The sequence below is a fragment of the Syngnathus typhle genome, linkage group LG12 (assembly GCF_033458585.1).
Source record: "Syngnathus typhle isolate RoL2023-S1 ecotype Sweden linkage group LG12, RoL_Styp_1.0, whole genome shotgun sequence".
Classification (NCBI taxonomy): domain Eukaryota; kingdom Metazoa; phylum Chordata; class Actinopteri; order Syngnathiformes; family Syngnathidae; genus Syngnathus; species Syngnathus typhle.
This window is the reverse complement of record NC_083749.1, coordinates 1,638,776-1,654,585: the sequence shown is the minus strand read 5'-3', so window position 1 is coordinate 1,654,585 and position 15,810 is coordinate 1,638,776. Positions and strand designations below refer to the sequence as shown.

Here is a 15,810-nt window from a genome sequence, read left to right as displayed (position 1 = left end):
CGGGAGTCGCGGAAACCGAACGGCGACGTGCGTCATCCCATTTTGAAAGCACGGACGGCACAACGAGGCAGCGGAAGCAGAAGGGAACAGAGTTGCGCTAAGACCGACCACCTGGCTGGAAGCCAAATGTATTTTACAAAATGAGTACAAAGGTGAATTCGTGATTAAGGTCAAAGTTGGTCCCTGTAAAAATTGGTCCCCGTGTTCCCGCGGGCGGGAAGTCAGGTCAGACCCTGACCAGGAAGTGCAGTCCCAGCGAGGCGGGAATATGGAGCGTCTCCAGGCCCAGCGAGGACGGCGCGTACGGGAAGAGCAGCGGCAGCGTCTGCTTGGTGTCCACCAGCAGCTGGGAGGCCTCCTTGGCCACGGGCCCCTCCTGAGCCTCGCTCGCTTCACGCTCCTGGAGTTGTTTCTGCACGGACACGCTCGTTACACGCTTGCTCTGCAAAGTCTCACACGCTTGCTGCGCTTTGAGCCAATGACCTGTATGTTCCTGATGAAGGCCACGGTCACGCGCTCTTCAAACTCGTTGAGTGGCGTGTACAAGTTGAGGATCTTGACTATCTGCGCGCGAGCACAAAGGCAGAGGAGCTCGTCATCAGTTGCCAGGGGGAGAGGCGGGCGCTCGCTAGGGCAAGCGAGTGTGTATGTGCGGCGGCGCCACCTGCTGGGAATTGAGAGCAGTGCAGAGCGAGCAGATGGCGTCGGCGTCCTCCGAGGTTTTCTTCTTGACTTGCAGCAGCTGAGCAATTTGAATGATGGGACAGAGCGTCTGCGCCGCCCCAGTCTGGTATAACTTGTTAGCGCGCAGCCATTCTTCCATCTGGCTCGTGTTGTACCTGCACGCACGCACAGCACAGTCATTGACTGACCTTGCCTGACTGACCTTGCCTGACACATGTGGAGCCGCCACCGCCGCCGCCTCCTCCTCCTCCTCCGTCAGTCACCTTAGCTGCATGCCCGTGCTCCAGGAGCAGACGTCCTTGCGCAGCAGGATGTTGTTAAGCGTGACGGCGTTGACGCAGTGAAAGAGCTGGCGGACCACCTGGCCGGCGATCTCGGGGTCCAGGCCGTGCTCTCGCATGATGCCGTCAAAGAGGCTCAGCTGGCGGATGAGCGCCTGCAGCGTGTAGCCGCCAGACGGCGTGCCCTGGCCGCCGTCCTGGTCCACGCTGGACGAGCGGTTGCGATAGCCGGCGGGCTTGACCCCGGCCAGGCTGGGGATGCTCTCGCTCTCCAACATGGCCGACACTGACGAGACACGACGACGGGTTGGGTTGGACGGGCTCCGCGTTTGAAAGGAATACCTTGGGTCGGAAAGAAAGCGCTGACCGATCATAGGCTGGATGGCGGCCTCGGCGATGCGTACGAGCTGCTGGTAGATCTGAATGGACAGGTCGCTGAGCACCTGCCGGTACTCGGTCAGGTCAAAGTTCTTCAGGCAGTGCTCGTTCTGCTTGGCCGTGTTCTGAACCACAAAGGCCTGCGCGGGAGGGAGGGAGGGAGGGAGGGAGGCGCACGTTCACAAGGCCGCGCCGTCACCACCGGGAGAGGCTCGCCGTGCCTCACCTCGTCTCCGCTGTATTGCTTAAGGCAGTGCAGGAGGCGGCTGGTGTTGGCCAGCCAGAAGGACGTGGTCTCAAAGTCCTCGTTCCTCTGCGCACAGCCAGGGTCAGGCGGGGTCGTGGCGTGGCGTGACGTGACGGGCTCTCACCTTAAGGACGCGCTTGACGGCGTTGATGGTGGCGGTGAGCAGAGACTCCACCTTGCCGTCGTCGTTAACGTAATCGGCGTGGCGGACGCACATGAAGAGGATGTACGCCGGGAGACACGGTACCGTCCCAGACAACATACTCGGGCGCATGTCTGCAAAACATCAACAGCGAGCGCCTTTCCTTTCTGCGCGCCATCTAACCCGGTGAAGTCCGACTTGCACGACTCGGGCTCTCCTCCTCGCCGCATGCTCTTGGAAAGCAAGATGCGTGGGGAGGAAGTGAGCTCTGACCTGTGACGAGCATCTGGATGAGCAGAGGTTCGTCTTCCCGGTCGTACTCCAGCATGCCCTCAAAGTCTTTCTCCTTGCGTTGAAGCGTCACGTGACGACCCAAGTCGGACTTGGGATGGCGGTGGCCGCCGGCGCCGGCGCCGCGACTCGCTGAGAAAAGGCGCCGCCGTGAGTGGAACGGCACCGGCCGGTCACGTGAGGCGCTCGCTTACCTTGCAGCTCCTGGACTTTCTTCATGTAGATCCTCAGCTGTTTCTTCAGCTTGCGCTCATTCTTCTCTAGTTTCTCCACTAGTTCCTTCAGGTCCTGCGCGCAAAACGTGACGACACGAGCCGTCAACGAGGACATGGCGGCGGCGGCCAGTTATCAGCGGTCCTTTGATTGGCGCTGACCAGGTTGTCGTCAGTGAGCCTTGTGATCTCCAGCTGCACGCTGTACTCCAGCAGGGCCTGGGGCGACAGGGATGTGGCATAGTTGAGCACCTCCTGCTTCTTCTCTACGTCAGCCTTCAGCGTCTCCATCTCAGCCCGCAGCGCGTCCACTTCCTGGCCGTGCTGGCGCGCTTGAGACTGAAGCTCATGCTCCATGAGCCTAGCGCACAAAAAGAAGGAGGAGGAAGAAGAAGAAGAACGGCGACCCGTTGGGGGAAGAGCCGGGGAGCGAGGCTTTGGGCCTGGAAACCTACTGGTTGGACTGGCACACCTGCCGGTAGAGCGTCAGAGCCTGGTCCCTGTCTGACGGCAGCGTCGCCACCGCGTCGACCCTCTCGCCGCTTTCCGTCTCCTGTGACACGACAGCGGCAGCCGATAACGCAAGGCTGGCCCGCCCTCCCTCAAAGCGCCCCAAGTCGCGCGCAATTCCATCTTTGTGACCCGCAAGGCTTTGGACTAACCAGCACCTGCTGGTGCGTGGGCGGGGCAGCGCTGACAAGCTGCGTCTTAAGCATGACCACTTCTTCCTTGCGCGCGTCCAGCTCCTCGTTGGCCGCCTTCAGCTGACTCATCAGGACGTGGTAGCCGTCACGGGGCGCCTCTCGGCCCACGCTGCGACGCAGCTCCTCCAGGTGCTCCTTCAGCTGCCTGTTCTCCAGCTCCAGCTCCTCACGCTGCACGCGTGCGTCCGTCAGCAAACAGGGCCGTGACCACACGCGCGGAAAAGCTTCATGGACTCCAGGTTACCTTCAGGTTATTGTAGGCCAAGTCAGCAGCCGCCTCCTCCGTGAGACTCGCCGCTGCCGCTGCCACCGCCGCGTCTACCGCCGCGTCTACGCTGTCCTGCAAGCAGCATCCATCCGGTTGGAGCACAAGAGTGCCTTTGATTTTGAAGAGGGAAGGGCCAACCTTGTTTTTGGCCACCTCGTCCATTTTGTCCAGGCTGGCTTGCAGCCGCTTCCGCTCCTGTTCCAAGTCTCGCACGCGCTTCTGCAGCTTGACGAAGATGCCGATGTCCATGGCCGCCTTGTCCGCGCCCACCTCCTGCGGGAACAACATGGCCACCGTCCAGGTAAGGAAAGCGTGCGCACGCGCGCACGCACGCAAGTCTCCGAGACCTCCACCAGCTGCAGGACATCATCGGCATCTCCCGCCTCCGAGGTGGAGATGGACGTGTAGTTGGAGTCCGACTCCAGGCTGCTCTGATTGGACGAGCTTCTGTGGTGGCCCGGCTGGAACTGTGCAGAGTTTGGAGGTCAAAGGTGTCCTTTCTACCATAGGAAGCGACAGAGCCTCCAACCTTGGCCAGAGAAACTTCCTCCTTCAGGTTGTCGTATCTCTGCTCGAGTGCGGAATATTCCTTCAGGAGATTTTGGTAGCGACGTCGTTCGGCGTCCATCTCAGCGCGCAGCAAGGCGCTGCCCACGTCCTCTGCAAGCAATGCCGTAGAGCGTCGGTTGCATGGCGAGGCGGGAGGGCCTCGCCTTGCCACGCCTCGCCACGCCACGCCACGCCTCGCCACGCGGCTGACCTTGAGCGCGCTTCGACTGCTGTTTGATCTTCTGGTTGAGTTCTTCTTTTTGGCTCTTGAGCAGCGCATTCTCCTCCTCCAGCTCAGCGACTCTCTGGCGAGAAAGACGCCGCGTCACGGTCCTGCTAGCGGGCGCGGAACGGCGGTGGGCGCTCTCACCTGGGTCAGCTCCAGCTTCTCAGTGCGGTGGCGCTCCTCCGTCTGGCTCTCGTGGGCCCGAGCCCCCTCCAACTCCTTGCTCAGCGCCTCCAGCTCGGCTCGCAGCGTCGTGAGCTGAGCGGCGGCTGTGGCGCCGCCCTGCTGGCTGCGCGTCTGCTGCAGGTGCTGCAGCTGCTGCTGGACCCGGCTGAGCTCCGTGCCCAGGCTGGTGTTGGCGCGCAGGAGCTGCTCGTTCTGCTCGCGGTACTCCTTACCCTGCGCGAAGGCCACCGACATTGGCCGGGAAGGAGGAGCCAATTGGGCGGCGAGGCGCTACCTGGTCGTCCATCTTTATCTGCAGCTGCACAATCTTGTTCTCCATGCCGGCGTTGAGCTTGGTCAGGCGTCGGGCCACGGGCGCCTCCGTCTTGAGCGTCCGGAAGCGGCGCTGCGCTCGAGAGCGCCTGAAGGCGCACTGCAGCACCACGGCGGCCCGCCGCATGCGGCGGTAGCGGACCCTCTGCAGCCAGCCGCGGACACACCTCTGGATGACCAGCGCCTTGTGGTGCAGCACGAACTGGCGACGAGCGCAGCGAGAGAACGTCACCGTGCGTGCGTGCGTGCGTGCGAGCGAGCGAGCGAGCGAGCGCTACCTCCTGGAAGATCCTGCGCGTGAACATCCCCCGTGTAAAGGCCTGGATGGTGACGGTGGCCCGGCGCAGCTGCAGGAAGGCGCGGCGCTCTCTGGCCATGCGGTAATTCTTCTGGCACACCACGGTGGCGCGCGTCAGCCGCAAGTATTCGGCGTACCTGGGGTCAGAGGTCACGCGACGGCCGCATTCTCAATAAGTGGCTGGCCGTGCACCCCTCGGTTTTGCAACAATGAAATGCAAAAAAGAGAGAGCAGGTGTGCGAGTGCGTCTGTGTGTGCGCGCGGACCGACCTGCGCGCCAGGTAGCCTCGCCCGTATCGCTGCAGCAAAATGGCAGATTTGCGGATCTTGCGGTAGCGCAGCCTCTGCAGCCAGCCGCGCACCGTCTTCTGGATGACCATGCAGGCGGCGCGGAACTTGTCGGCACGCAACTTCTCCAAGTAGGCCACCTGACCGGCCCTGAAGAAGATCTTGCTCTTCCCCAACTGGAACATGTCACCTTCCTGGCCCATCCATCCATCCATCCATCCAATCGTCCATTCCGCAGGCAAGCAATTAGGCCAAAGCGCTGGCACACTTTTGCCGCTTCTCACCTTGATGAGCGTCGCCAAGAGCGTCTGGCACACCGACTTCTTATCCGGGCACGATACGTCCGACTTGCGCATCAACACGCGGTACCTGCTGAAGAAGTCGACGTAGGTCCACCTGCGCGCACGCACACGCAAGCTTCATTTGCGATCCTGCCAGTTAAATCTGTGGATTTGCCGGCCGAGCGATAAAAAAAACCACCATTGTCGACCGATCCATCTTCAAATGGATCATCGACCCGAAGCGTTTTAAACATATTGCAAATTGTCGCTTTCCCCCTCTCGAGCGCAAATGGTGTTCCATCAAAGTGGACTGCTTGCTTTTTTTACCAAAATGGTGGAAAAGAGAGCGCAAGGAGGAGGGCATGACCTGGACGGGTATCCGGCGGCGCTGATGCGGATGGTCTCCAGGACGCCGCACGCCCGCAGCTGCTGCACAGCTCGACCAGAGTCAAACCTGCAAATGACTCGTGTTATGTTAGTTAGCTCAGATGGAAGGTGAGGAAGGCGAGGGCAGTTGTCTTTGGTGGCCAGCGTCTCACGCTTCCCTTGGGGCGGGGCGGGCCAAGGCAAGGCAAGCGGGCAGGCGGGCGGGCGGCACTCACGAGAAGGCCTGCTTGTCGTCGTTGGGTTTGATGCAGCGCACGTAGTGAGGCGTGGTGGCGTTGAGCGTCTCCATCAGAAGATGCAGAGAACTGCGGAACTGGACGCGTACGTACGTCAACACCGGGCTGGGCTGGGCTGGGCCGGGCAGGCCAGCTGGCATTGCTCACCTGAAGGCCCACGCTCTTCCTGTGCTCTTTGTTGGGCGGTCTGGGCGTGGATTTTGCGGGCCGCACGTTGACCCTGGACGATTTGGGGCCGCCGTCCTCGGTGGCAAACAGGTCGGCCACCAGCTGAAGCTGAGGACGCGTCGGGTGGTGACGTGACGCGCTTTGGCAGACGGGCTCCTCTTTCTTTCGAGCCGTTTTTCCGGACCGGGAAGCTCACCTTACTGGCCTTGAGGATGTTGATCTGCTCGTCGTAGACGGTGTCGCGGTTCTTCTCCAGGAAGCCGGCGCACTCGTACGCCACCTGGGGGTCAACAGGCTCAGACAGGCCAAGCTCGCACGCTCGCACGCACGCACGCACGCACGCACGCACTCTTTGGATGCTTTAGTCAAAGCACTATTACTATTGACACTATTTACAGCAGCACTATTTGCAAGCTCGAATGTGAGCGCTGAAAATTGAAAATGTTCAGTCAAGTCGATCCAACTATCGAAGCAAATAAGCCGTTCTCCTGTTTTGTTCTGGGTTTACACTCACCTGATCGGCAAAGTGGAGAATGACGAAAGCAGAGTTGGACATTCGAGGCTTCTGAAAGTGGGCGTTGGAGGAGTGCCGCTTGTACAGCTTCTGGGCCCAGTTCTGATCCGTTCCTTTGGGGACCTGCGAGGCCGTGGAGAGCGAGCGCGTCAGACGTGAGCCGATCCCGCGGGTTGGGACGAGAGGCCGCAAAAAGCAAAAGTCGATTTTGTTGACTCATCCCACAAGCAGAACGGTCACAATGTCGTGGCGTGCCAGAACCGGAGAACAACGTGAGGGGAAAATGCCGAGGAAGACTGCCAACGAGCCCACTGACTTTGCACTCCTCGTCCAGAAGGTCAAGCACGCCCAGTCGCGCCTCAATCAGGTCGATGCACGGCTGGTTGTCGTGGAAATCGATCAGGGTCCACGGGATCTGCTCCTTCATGTACTCCTCCTGCTCCAACTTGAACACGTGCTGCGCACATATGGCATCATCAGCACCCGCCAGGCCAGGCCAGGCCAGGCCAGGCCAGGCCAGGCCCGGCCCATCTGGCGGCGCGCCTCACCGAGTTGAACTGCTGCTGCAGCTTCTCGTTAGCGTAGTTGATGCAGAACTGCTCGAAGCTGTTGACCTCGAAGGTTTCGAACCTGCGGGCGACAGCGTTGTCAGCCGGGAAGGGACGGGGCAGGGCAGGGCAGGGCAGGGCGAGAGCGGGCCAGACGGTACCCGTAGATGTCGAGGACGCCGATGAAGGAGCGTCGCTCAGAGGACGCGCGCAGCGCCAGGTTGATGTGCGCCACGATCCAGTCGAAGACGCGGGCGTAGATGTGCTTGGCCAGGGCATCGCGGGCGTTGGCCGCCCGCTCGGCCGACATGTTCTTCACGTAGGTCTCGCTGGCCGTGGCCAACTTCCTGTGGCACAGCCAGTGCTCCATTTGCGGGAGCTCCAGGCCCAGGAGCCGGCAGAAATGAGCCAGGTGCTCGTCGTCGCTCTGAAAGCACAACGGCCCGCCGTCACGTCACGTCGCCTGGCCATTTGCCGCCAGATGATGTGATGGCGACGGGCTCTTGTGGTTTGCGCGCCTCTGCTCAAGCCCGAGAAAATAGAGGGAACACAAGCTCGGCCGTACGTGCCCGCCGCTTTGCCAGGGGTCGGGACCGCTGAGCGAGAGGCGAGGACGCTGACCGGGAGGGACGCCAGGAAGCAAGGAAGCCGGGATGCAAGGAAGCCAGGAAGCAAGGAAGCCGGGAAGCCGGAAAGTGAGGAAGCCAAGAAGCCGGGAAGCCGGAAAGTGAGGAAGCCAAGAAGCCGGGAAGCCGGAAAGTGAGGAAGCCAAGAAGCCGGGAAGCCGGAAAGTGAGGAAGCCAAGAAGCCGGGAAGCCGGAAAGTGAGGAAGCCAAGAAGCCGGGGCGCGAGCTCGCACCGACACGTGGCAGGACTCGCCGTCCCTCTGGGCGCAGATCTGGACGTTGCCCAGATGCAAGATGGCCGCCAGCACCCTGAAGACGACGATCTGGCTGGCGTCTTTGATACCTGCGGCGCACACATGCACGCGTGAAGGACCCCAACGAGGCCGTCTGCCCCCTTTGCTGCAAAAGCAGGCACTTTCTTTTCTGAAAGGAGTTGTAGGGGGGGTGCCGTTCCGCGCCGCCCCGCCCCGCCCCGCCCCATGCCATGCGCTCACCCAGCAGTCTAAAGGCCCGCCGCGTCCTGTCCAGCTCGTTGGCGTCGTTCACGCCCTCGATGAAGATGTTCTCGCCCGCGGACGTGTAGGCAAAGTCCTCGGCGCTGGCTGGCAGTGGCAAAAGCACAGACGTCGGAACCTTCAAATTGAGTCCAGTCATTTTGTCCTGGATGAAGAGCACGGCGCCCCCTTTTTGTTTTGGGCAGGCAAAGTGGAGCGCAGCCAAGCCGGGTCGACTCACCGAGGCCGAGGTCTCGCAGCTCCGGCAAAGAGGCCGAGGCGCACAGCTGGTAGAAAATGTGGTAATTGCGCTCATCTTCAGCCTGCAAGGCAAAAAAAAAAAAAAGTCAGCGCGCACTTCCGGCCAGCTCCGCCGCTTGACAAAAAACAGCACGGCCACCTGTCGGGCGGACCCACCTGAAAGACCACCCGCGACTTCTCCAGCAGGTACGTCCGCATGTTGGCGCCAATAATGTGGTAGCTGCGGTCGAAGCCGATCTCAATGTACTTGCCAAAGCGGCTGCTGTTGTCGTTCCTGGTGGTCTTGGCGTTGCCGATGGCCTGGTGCAAAGAAAGGAAGCGCGGGGTCGAGGCGGGGACAGAAGCCGCCGCTTTCTTTACGCTGCCCGACCCCGAGGAGACCGAAAGGGGCTCATGGCGGACGAGCGGAGACCAGAGTGGACCGGACCGGCCTGGCCTGGCCGACCTCCGTGGCGCCACGAGCGCCACGACTGCACTGGTGAGACCTGCCGACAAGGCGGCAGACTGGACGGATGCGGACTGACCTCCATGATGGGACTGGAGGCGAGGACTTTCTCTTCCACGTTGGTGTCGTTGGCAGATCCTCCCACAGTGGCAAAGAATCTCATGGCGTACTTAGCGGAGACGGTCTTGCCGGCTCCCGATTCGCCGCTCACGATAATGGACTGGTTCCTCTCGTCCCTGGCGAGCGCAAGGCGGTGGGACGTGACGGCCCGCTGGCGCTACTGCCCGTCGCCGCGCTGGCGCTACTGCCCGTCGCCGCGCTGGCGCTACTGCCCGTCGCCGCGCTGGCGCTACTGCCCGTCGCCGCGCTGGCGCTACTGCCCGTCGCCGCGCTGGCGCTACTGCCCACCCGGCCAGCTTTCCTCCCTCCCACCTGGCCATCTGCTTGTAGGCTTCCTCGGCCACGGCAAAGATGTGCGGGTCCATGTCGCCCATGTTGCGACCGCTGTAGGCGTTGATCACCTCCTCGCCGTAGATCTGCAGCTCCTCGTACGGGTTGATGGCCACCAGGACGATACCTGCGCTCGCACGAGAGATTTACCGTCGCGCCCGCGCCTTTTCAAGCGGGCCTCCTCGGCCGAGCCCTGGCCACTGACCGCAGTAGGTGTAGATGTGGTTGGACTCCAGGAATCGCACTCGGAGGTTGTGCAGCACGGCGGGCTCGTGAAGATAGCTGAGCGCCGTCAGGTCGTTCTCGCCCACCAGGATGTCGGGGTTGCGCAGGAACGGCATGGGGTTGCCGGCGGGGCCCAGCGGGTATTCCAGCGGCTGCGAGGGCAAAGGCCGTTCCCGGTCAGGACTTTGTCCCCCATGGGGTCGCCCGCCCAACTCACCGTGCCATCCTCCAGGCAGAGATGGAGCACAGACTCTCCCTGCTTGAAGTCTCGGCTGATCTCCGCTGCCCGCCACACGGTCTCCGGGTCCGGGATCCATACTCGCGTGTACTGCATGGAGCACAGACATTGGTTACATTTCATTGTTGCTGACAACATGATGCTGAGGAGACTGGGTGTGCGTGTGTGCGTGCGTGTGTGTGTGTGTGTGTGTGTGTGTATGCTTTCAAACCTTTTCATGGCAATGTTACAAGAGCAACGCGAGCTTCACACTTGACAAAGGACCAAAGTCACCATCAAGAAACCACATTGAAAGCAAATGCTTGTTCATTGTTGCTTACTCCCGGTCAGAATTGATAAGAAACCCGATTGCGATCAATCTCTGCGAGTGTTTCCGTCGACGACGTTGCTGTCCATTGGCTATTTCTGATGATTGGTGAGGAGACGGCCGTAAAAATGGCTCACCCACCGCTGCAATTCCCTCACAATGTTGTTGAGCTGATCATTTGGAAAGGTCGACGCTGGCAAACACGTTTATTGGAGCAAATATGTTACTTCCAAAGTGTCAGTACCGTTGCGACCCAAGACGCTTGCTCGCTCGCTCGCTCCCTCCCACTCGCACAAAGGCTAGAGTAACTCAAGTACTCTTACTTGAGTAGTTTGATGGAGTGCTCGCTCTCGCTACTCAAGGCAGCAACTTCCTCAAAACCGAGCAGAGTTGGGAACTATGGCGTCATCTTTCTTCCCTGTTTGCGTCGCCCGCATCTCACGGCAGGTGGGCACTAGCCTCCGCCACCGCCGCCTCCGCCGCCGCCGCCGCCGGTCTTTACTCAATCAACCTGGATCATTGCGAAGCTAGCTAGCGACAACTTGTTCCCTCCCGAAGCAACGAGCTGACTGACTTGTCGAGTGCTCGCTCGCTCGACTGGCTCACCTTCGTGAAGAGCTCGTTGACGGACATGTTTCTTGTCGCTCCTCGACAACCGCCAAAGTCCACAGGTGCGTGCGCGGCGGGCGGCCAACCCGGAAGCCGCCGCTTCCCTTACGACAGGTGCATCGCGGCAGGTGCTTCCGCAAGGGCGGGCGACGGGCGACCTCCCTCCCTCCCTCGCCTAGCCCTAGCAACTTTGCTCTTATCTTGCAAAGACAAGAGTCGACTTGAATTGACGTCAGCGTCAAAGTCCGTCCCGTCCCGTGTCGGAGTTTCTTTCGCGGACGGCACCGGGTTGACTTTGTTGACGTGCACGCGCATTGCTTAAAGCGGCAGTGCACGCTCGAACGCCACGCAGGTGCTCGACAGCCGTGCGTTGTGATTGGAGGGGCGCTGTGACGTCATCGCGGAGGTGGGCACAACAATGACTTCTTTTTTGAGCTTCGAAGTCAACGTTTTCAATGTTTTCAATTCTTTTGTCATATGTCATATTAATAAGCCGGTCAACCAACAAGTTTTATCCTGACTTTGGATAGAGTGATTGCTTTTGTTTTTCTTTATTCATTCTGTCCTCAACTAACCTTTCAAGTTTTCATTCTTTATTCCGGTTTGTTGACCTTTTTAAACTGCTATCAAGTGACAAATTGTAACTCTACATTTACTTTTGTTTTTTAAATAGTATATGAAGCTATTCTCAACCAGGCCTCCTTTTTTTCTTTGAAAATCCTAATTTAAAAAATAAAGCTCCCTCAACAAATGAAAGCATACATCATTCCTTACGAGCGTATTTAAATCACTCAACCAACCTATTAACTTTTTATATATTTGTATAAATAATGTATATATTTTGCCAGCAACATTTGACCTAAGATTCTGAGAGTTCGAATCATAACTTTTCATTGATTCTTTATTGAGCTTCAACTTGATTTTATTTTTTTGGATCATATTTTTGTTGACTTAACTGACAACTTTGACGTTGTTTATATATCTGCGTTGTTTTATCTCTTAAAAATCTTTTATTCGCTTATGTTTTGACCTTATTCGAATCACTTGAACGTTCTCTTATTTAATCCGAACTTTCCAATGTGTGTTTTTTAATGGTTGTTCTTATTTGAAATCAACCTGAACTTCATTTTGTTACTTTTCATTTGAACATATTTGGACTATTTCTATTGACTTTGAAGCCATTTTTGAGCTGTTGTTAAGAAAGTGTGGTCGCTAATGTTGATCCTGTGTTTCAAATCGCTTCCATCCATCCATCCAGCCATAAGGAATGAAACGAGCGCTTACCTTCTTGTAAGGGTTATAATGTGCGCTCATGTTCCTTCCTTCATATGTGGTCTCGACGTTGGCGTGACGCGTCTCGCGTGTGGGAAGCCAATCGTAGGACGAAAGTCTTCCTCCCGCTCCCGGAACACTCCCTCCGCAGGTATGAGCGAGCTCATTCCAGCCGGCCGAGCCAGAACTACTGCCGCCCGCCGCCCGCGCTGCTTTTCCCCTCATGCTGAAGCCAAGCGTCTCATCAGCGCCACCCTGTGGTTGACATGTGCCCTGCGCAGGATCCGCGCGCAATTCCACATCTGCGCATCTCAATCTCGCATCGTCCAACTGATTAAGACTGTTAGGAAAGAGACAATAGCGGTTCTCGGATACCTTGGGTCGTCTTTCACGCTCAGTCCGTCCGTTTGCCAGGCCAAAGGCTCCAAAGTCACTTTTGTGGTGAAATAGAACACGAAAGAATCGCCGCAACGTATTGACAATGATTTGCAGACGCTCGCTATTGCCACGCCTGCATGGCCGCTTCGTATGGTGTCCAGCTAGAAGGGCACGGCTGGGCAGGGCAGGGCAGGCCAGGGCAGGGCACAGCTGGGCAGGGCAGGGCAGGGCAGGGCAGGGCAGGGCCCCACGCGCGCAGTTTTCAGTCGCAAGGACAGAGTGAGGCAGACCTGGGCCACGTACATGGAGAGATTTTAATGACCGTTGGCTATTTTCATCCAGTGTGAGAAAAGCACGCAAAGGACAAAGGCGAGATGGAGCTCCAGCTGCAAATTCCTTAGTGCCAGGGTGAGTGGCCAGGAGTCGCCAAAGCCTCGGGCCGCTGCTCCTGGGCGCCGGCCGCTTTCCGAAAGGGGTGCATGATGCCGTCGTTGGGCCGGGACAGAACCCGGTCCTTCCTCTCCAGCTTCTCCTGCTCCATCTGCTCCAGATGCCGCTGCTCCCTGCGCTCCTCGTCCTCCCGCTCCCTCCTCTGGCGCCGGAGCTGCTCCACCTGCGCCTGGAGCTCGGCCTGGTACGCCACGTAGGCCCGCCGCTGCCTGCGGGGGGGGAAGGCAAGCGTCACTCGCGGCAGCGCCCGAGAGCGCCGACGACGGCCGCACCTCTTGGACAGCTCCTCGTCGGCCTGCTTGGTGTCCCGCAGGGCGGCGTCCACCTCCACTCGCTCCTCGGCGATGTCGGCGCGGCGTTGAACTTCACATTGCTCTACACGTGCAATCAACTCCAGCAACGTGGAACGCCTCGACAACTTCCGGCTCGCGAGGAGAATCGGGCCACTTACGTTTCTGTGCGCTCTGCAGCTGGTGCGACTCGGCCAGCTCGCGCATGAGCCGGTTCCTGGCGTCCTGCTGCAGGCGGTTCTGCCGCTCCCGTCTGTCCCACGTCTCTTTCATCTTCTCGCCCATCATTTGCTCCATCTCTTCCTGGTCCTTTTGGCGCGCCGCCATCTGGTCGGCCAAATACTGGCGAAAGCGCAGCTGCTCGTCCCTCAGGTCGGCCTGAGGCTGGGGGTGGACGACAAAAAAAAAAAAAATCCCCCGCTGGCAAATGCTTCATCGGCGCACAAGCGTGCCAAGAAGTTCCGCCCTATCAGCGGCCTACCCGCTTGTCGGCCGTGTCCCGCTGGGCCTGACTCTCGTCCTGGAGCGTCTGGCGCAGGATGTCCAAGTCCAGCTGGAGCTCGTCTTGGTGCTCCTTGGCCACGCGCTCCATCTTGAGACGCAAGCTGTCGTCCAGCAGGCGGCGGCGGGCCGCCTGGCCCTGGTGTCGCTGGCCGCGCTCGCGCTGCGCCTCCCGCTGCAGAGCCTGGGTCTGCTCCTCCTGCAGGCAACAAGTCACATGCGCAGATTGTGGCCCCGACCACACGACAGCGGCGGCGACAGCGGCGGCGACAGCGGCGGCGACAGCGGCGGCGACAGCGGCGGCGACAGCGGCGGCGGCGTTTGCAGGACCTGCTGTCGCGCTTGCTCCTGCCTGTCGCGGCGCCGTCTCTGCCGCAGGCTCTCGCCGTCGTCCAGCTGCTGGCGCAGGAACTCCATCTGCATCTGGTCGCAGCGCCGAGCCTGGGTGGCCTCGCAGCGCTCGCGCTCCTCCTTGGCGCGGGCGTCGGCTCGCCAAAGCTGCTGGAACATGTCGTCTTCGCGCTGGCGGGCCAGGGCCAGCTCCCGCTGGCTGCGCAGCTGGGCGGCCCGCTCTTCGCAAACCTGCAAAAAGCTCCGCTTACTCTGCCCCTCGCGGAGTTCATGGCACTGCTCCCTGAAGGCCCAAACACAACGGAATGGGGCAAGGGGCGGCTGGTGTCAAGCCCGGCCAGCCAGCCAGTCAGCCAGCGACGGATGTGGAGGCAAGCGGCTGACCTGAACTGCTGCTCCAGCTTTTGCGCCACCACTTGCCGGCGTTGCGCCTCTCTGGCGTCGTGCAGACTTTTGGCTCGCTCGCGCATCTGCGCTTGGCTCCCGGACGGCTTCTCCCTCGCCAGGCGGGCCGACAGCACCAGCTGGCGCTCCTCGTCCTCCAGAAGCTGTCGCAGCCTGAGGACGGGGAGTTGAGGCCGGGCCCATTCTGCCTGAATCCGCCCACGCGGGTGGTCACCTTTGTTGGCGCTGGTGCACGGCGCAGCGTTGCTGCATCATGACTTCATCCACGTCCCTCCGGACGGAGTGGCCCGCGTTGCGAGCCTCGCTGGTCAGCAACCAGCGATTGTTGACCCGGCACGCTTCGCGCTGGCGGGCGCATTCGCTGGCGCGCCGGCGCTCCTCTTCCTGCCTCTGGCAAAGCAGCATGGCGCGTCGGGCGGGAAGCATGCCGGCTCCCGCTGCAGAGTCGTCCTGGCCGTCTCCTCGTCGGCGGGCAAACGCAACAAAGGCGCCTTGGGAACGAGGCGGAAGCAAGGACGTTTGTGTCTGTCCGCTCTGCTTCTCAAATGTCAACAGAGAGTGTGAGCGAGCGAGCGAGTGAGCGAGTGAGTGAGTGGCTGGCTGCTTGCTGCCTTAGGTCTGAAGGAAAAAGCTGGGGAGACGCTACTAAGACCGTAGCACTGAGCAAATGTGGCCCCAACATCCCGTGAGCGAGCGCTTCAAGTTGGCCAAGAGAAGCATGCTTTGACAACACACACACACACACACACACACTCTTCCAAAATGGTCCCCTTTTGTGGGCGTTACGCTAGCGCGCTGTCTGTGGCAGTGAAATGTTGAGTGAAGGTTGCGCAGCGCACATGACGGACGGACGGACAGACAAGCTCTTTTGTGGCTTTCACACTTGTTGCTTAACGCTCTCAAGCTCGCCAATCATGCATTCACGTTCGTTTTCACACTGCGAACGTCTTGGGTTTTTTCTTCGGACGAGCTGCTGGCCAGTAGACTCACCTGGTCGTGCTGCGTGTGCGTGTGCGTGTGCGTGTGCGTGTGCGGCTGCGGCTACGGGTGGCCTGGCCGGCTTTAGTTCCTTTTAGCTCGGCCGCGCCGCCATGGTGACGAGTAAACGGAACCGATGACGTCACTTGCGAACCCACAGACATTCGCCAGCTTTGCGTCGAGAGCACGTGACGAGGGCGACGTCGCTGACTCATTTGCGTGCGTGCGTTGCGGTCGCTGTCCGGCGGGCCAATCTGACCACCCGGTTATTATGATTGGTCTTTTTTTTTTTTTTTTTCTTTTTTCTTGCCCGACTGGGCGTCGACGTTA

General features: G+C 59.9%; 2 protein-coding genes across 5 annotated transcripts; both read right to left on the bottom strand.

The window, feature by feature from the left end:
- Positions 1–92: 92 nt before the first annotated feature.
- On the bottom strand, positions 93–12,353 carry myo5b (myosin VB). Of its 4 annotated transcripts, none has more exons than XM_061293177.1 (39): positions 12,140–12,353; positions 9,919–10,029; positions 9,682–9,853; positions 9,459–9,603; positions 9,106–9,262; positions 8,738–8,881; positions 8,562–8,643; positions 8,321–8,428; positions 8,060–8,169; positions 7,362–7,627; positions 7,201–7,282; positions 6,969–7,109; positions 6,653–6,775; positions 6,335–6,418; positions 6,118–6,246; positions 5,950–6,047; positions 5,715–5,801; positions 5,351–5,462; positions 5,049–5,260; positions 4,759–4,915; positions 4,443–4,682; positions 4,127–4,381; positions 3,968–4,061; positions 3,737–3,867; positions 3,555–3,674; positions 3,346–3,480; positions 3,184–3,279; positions 2,898–3,110; positions 2,691–2,788; positions 2,398–2,596; positions 2,218–2,311; positions 2,006–2,155; positions 1,715–1,866; positions 1,570–1,656; positions 1,333–1,483; positions 948–1,251; positions 665–839; positions 484–564; positions 93–412 (listed from the first exon to the last, which is right to left on the bottom strand). In XM_061293177.1, exons 1-39 carry the CDS (start codon positions 12,350–12,352, stop codon positions 227–229), a joined length of 5,694 nt encoding a protein of 1,897 aa, XP_061149161.1. In that variant the 5' UTR covers position 12,353; the 3' UTR covers positions 93–226. The 4 variants fall into 4 exon arrangements, with proteins under 4 accessions (XP_061149161.1, XP_061149162.1, XP_061149163.1 ...); XM_061293178.1 differs by having other exon boundaries at positions 2,904–3,110; XM_061293179.1 differs by lacking the exon at positions 12,140–12,353 and adding an exon at positions 10,853–11,185.
- A 464-nt stretch (positions 12,354–12,817) lies between these two features.
- On the bottom strand, positions 12,818–15,646 carry cfap53 (cilia and flagella associated protein 53). The gene is made up of 8 exons (XM_061293614.1): positions 15,493–15,646; positions 14,717–14,993; positions 14,482–14,655; positions 14,077–14,380; positions 13,727–13,945; positions 13,407–13,629; positions 13,228–13,330; positions 12,818–13,164 (listed from the first exon to the last, which is right to left on the bottom strand). The coding sequence occupies exons 2-8, from the start codon at positions 14,926–14,928 to the stop codon at positions 12,903–12,905; spliced, it is 1,497 nt and encodes a 498-aa protein (XP_061149598.1). The 5' UTR covers positions 14,929–14,993; positions 15,493–15,646; the 3' UTR covers positions 12,818–12,902.
- Between the last annotated feature and the right edge of the window lie 164 nt (positions 15,647–15,810).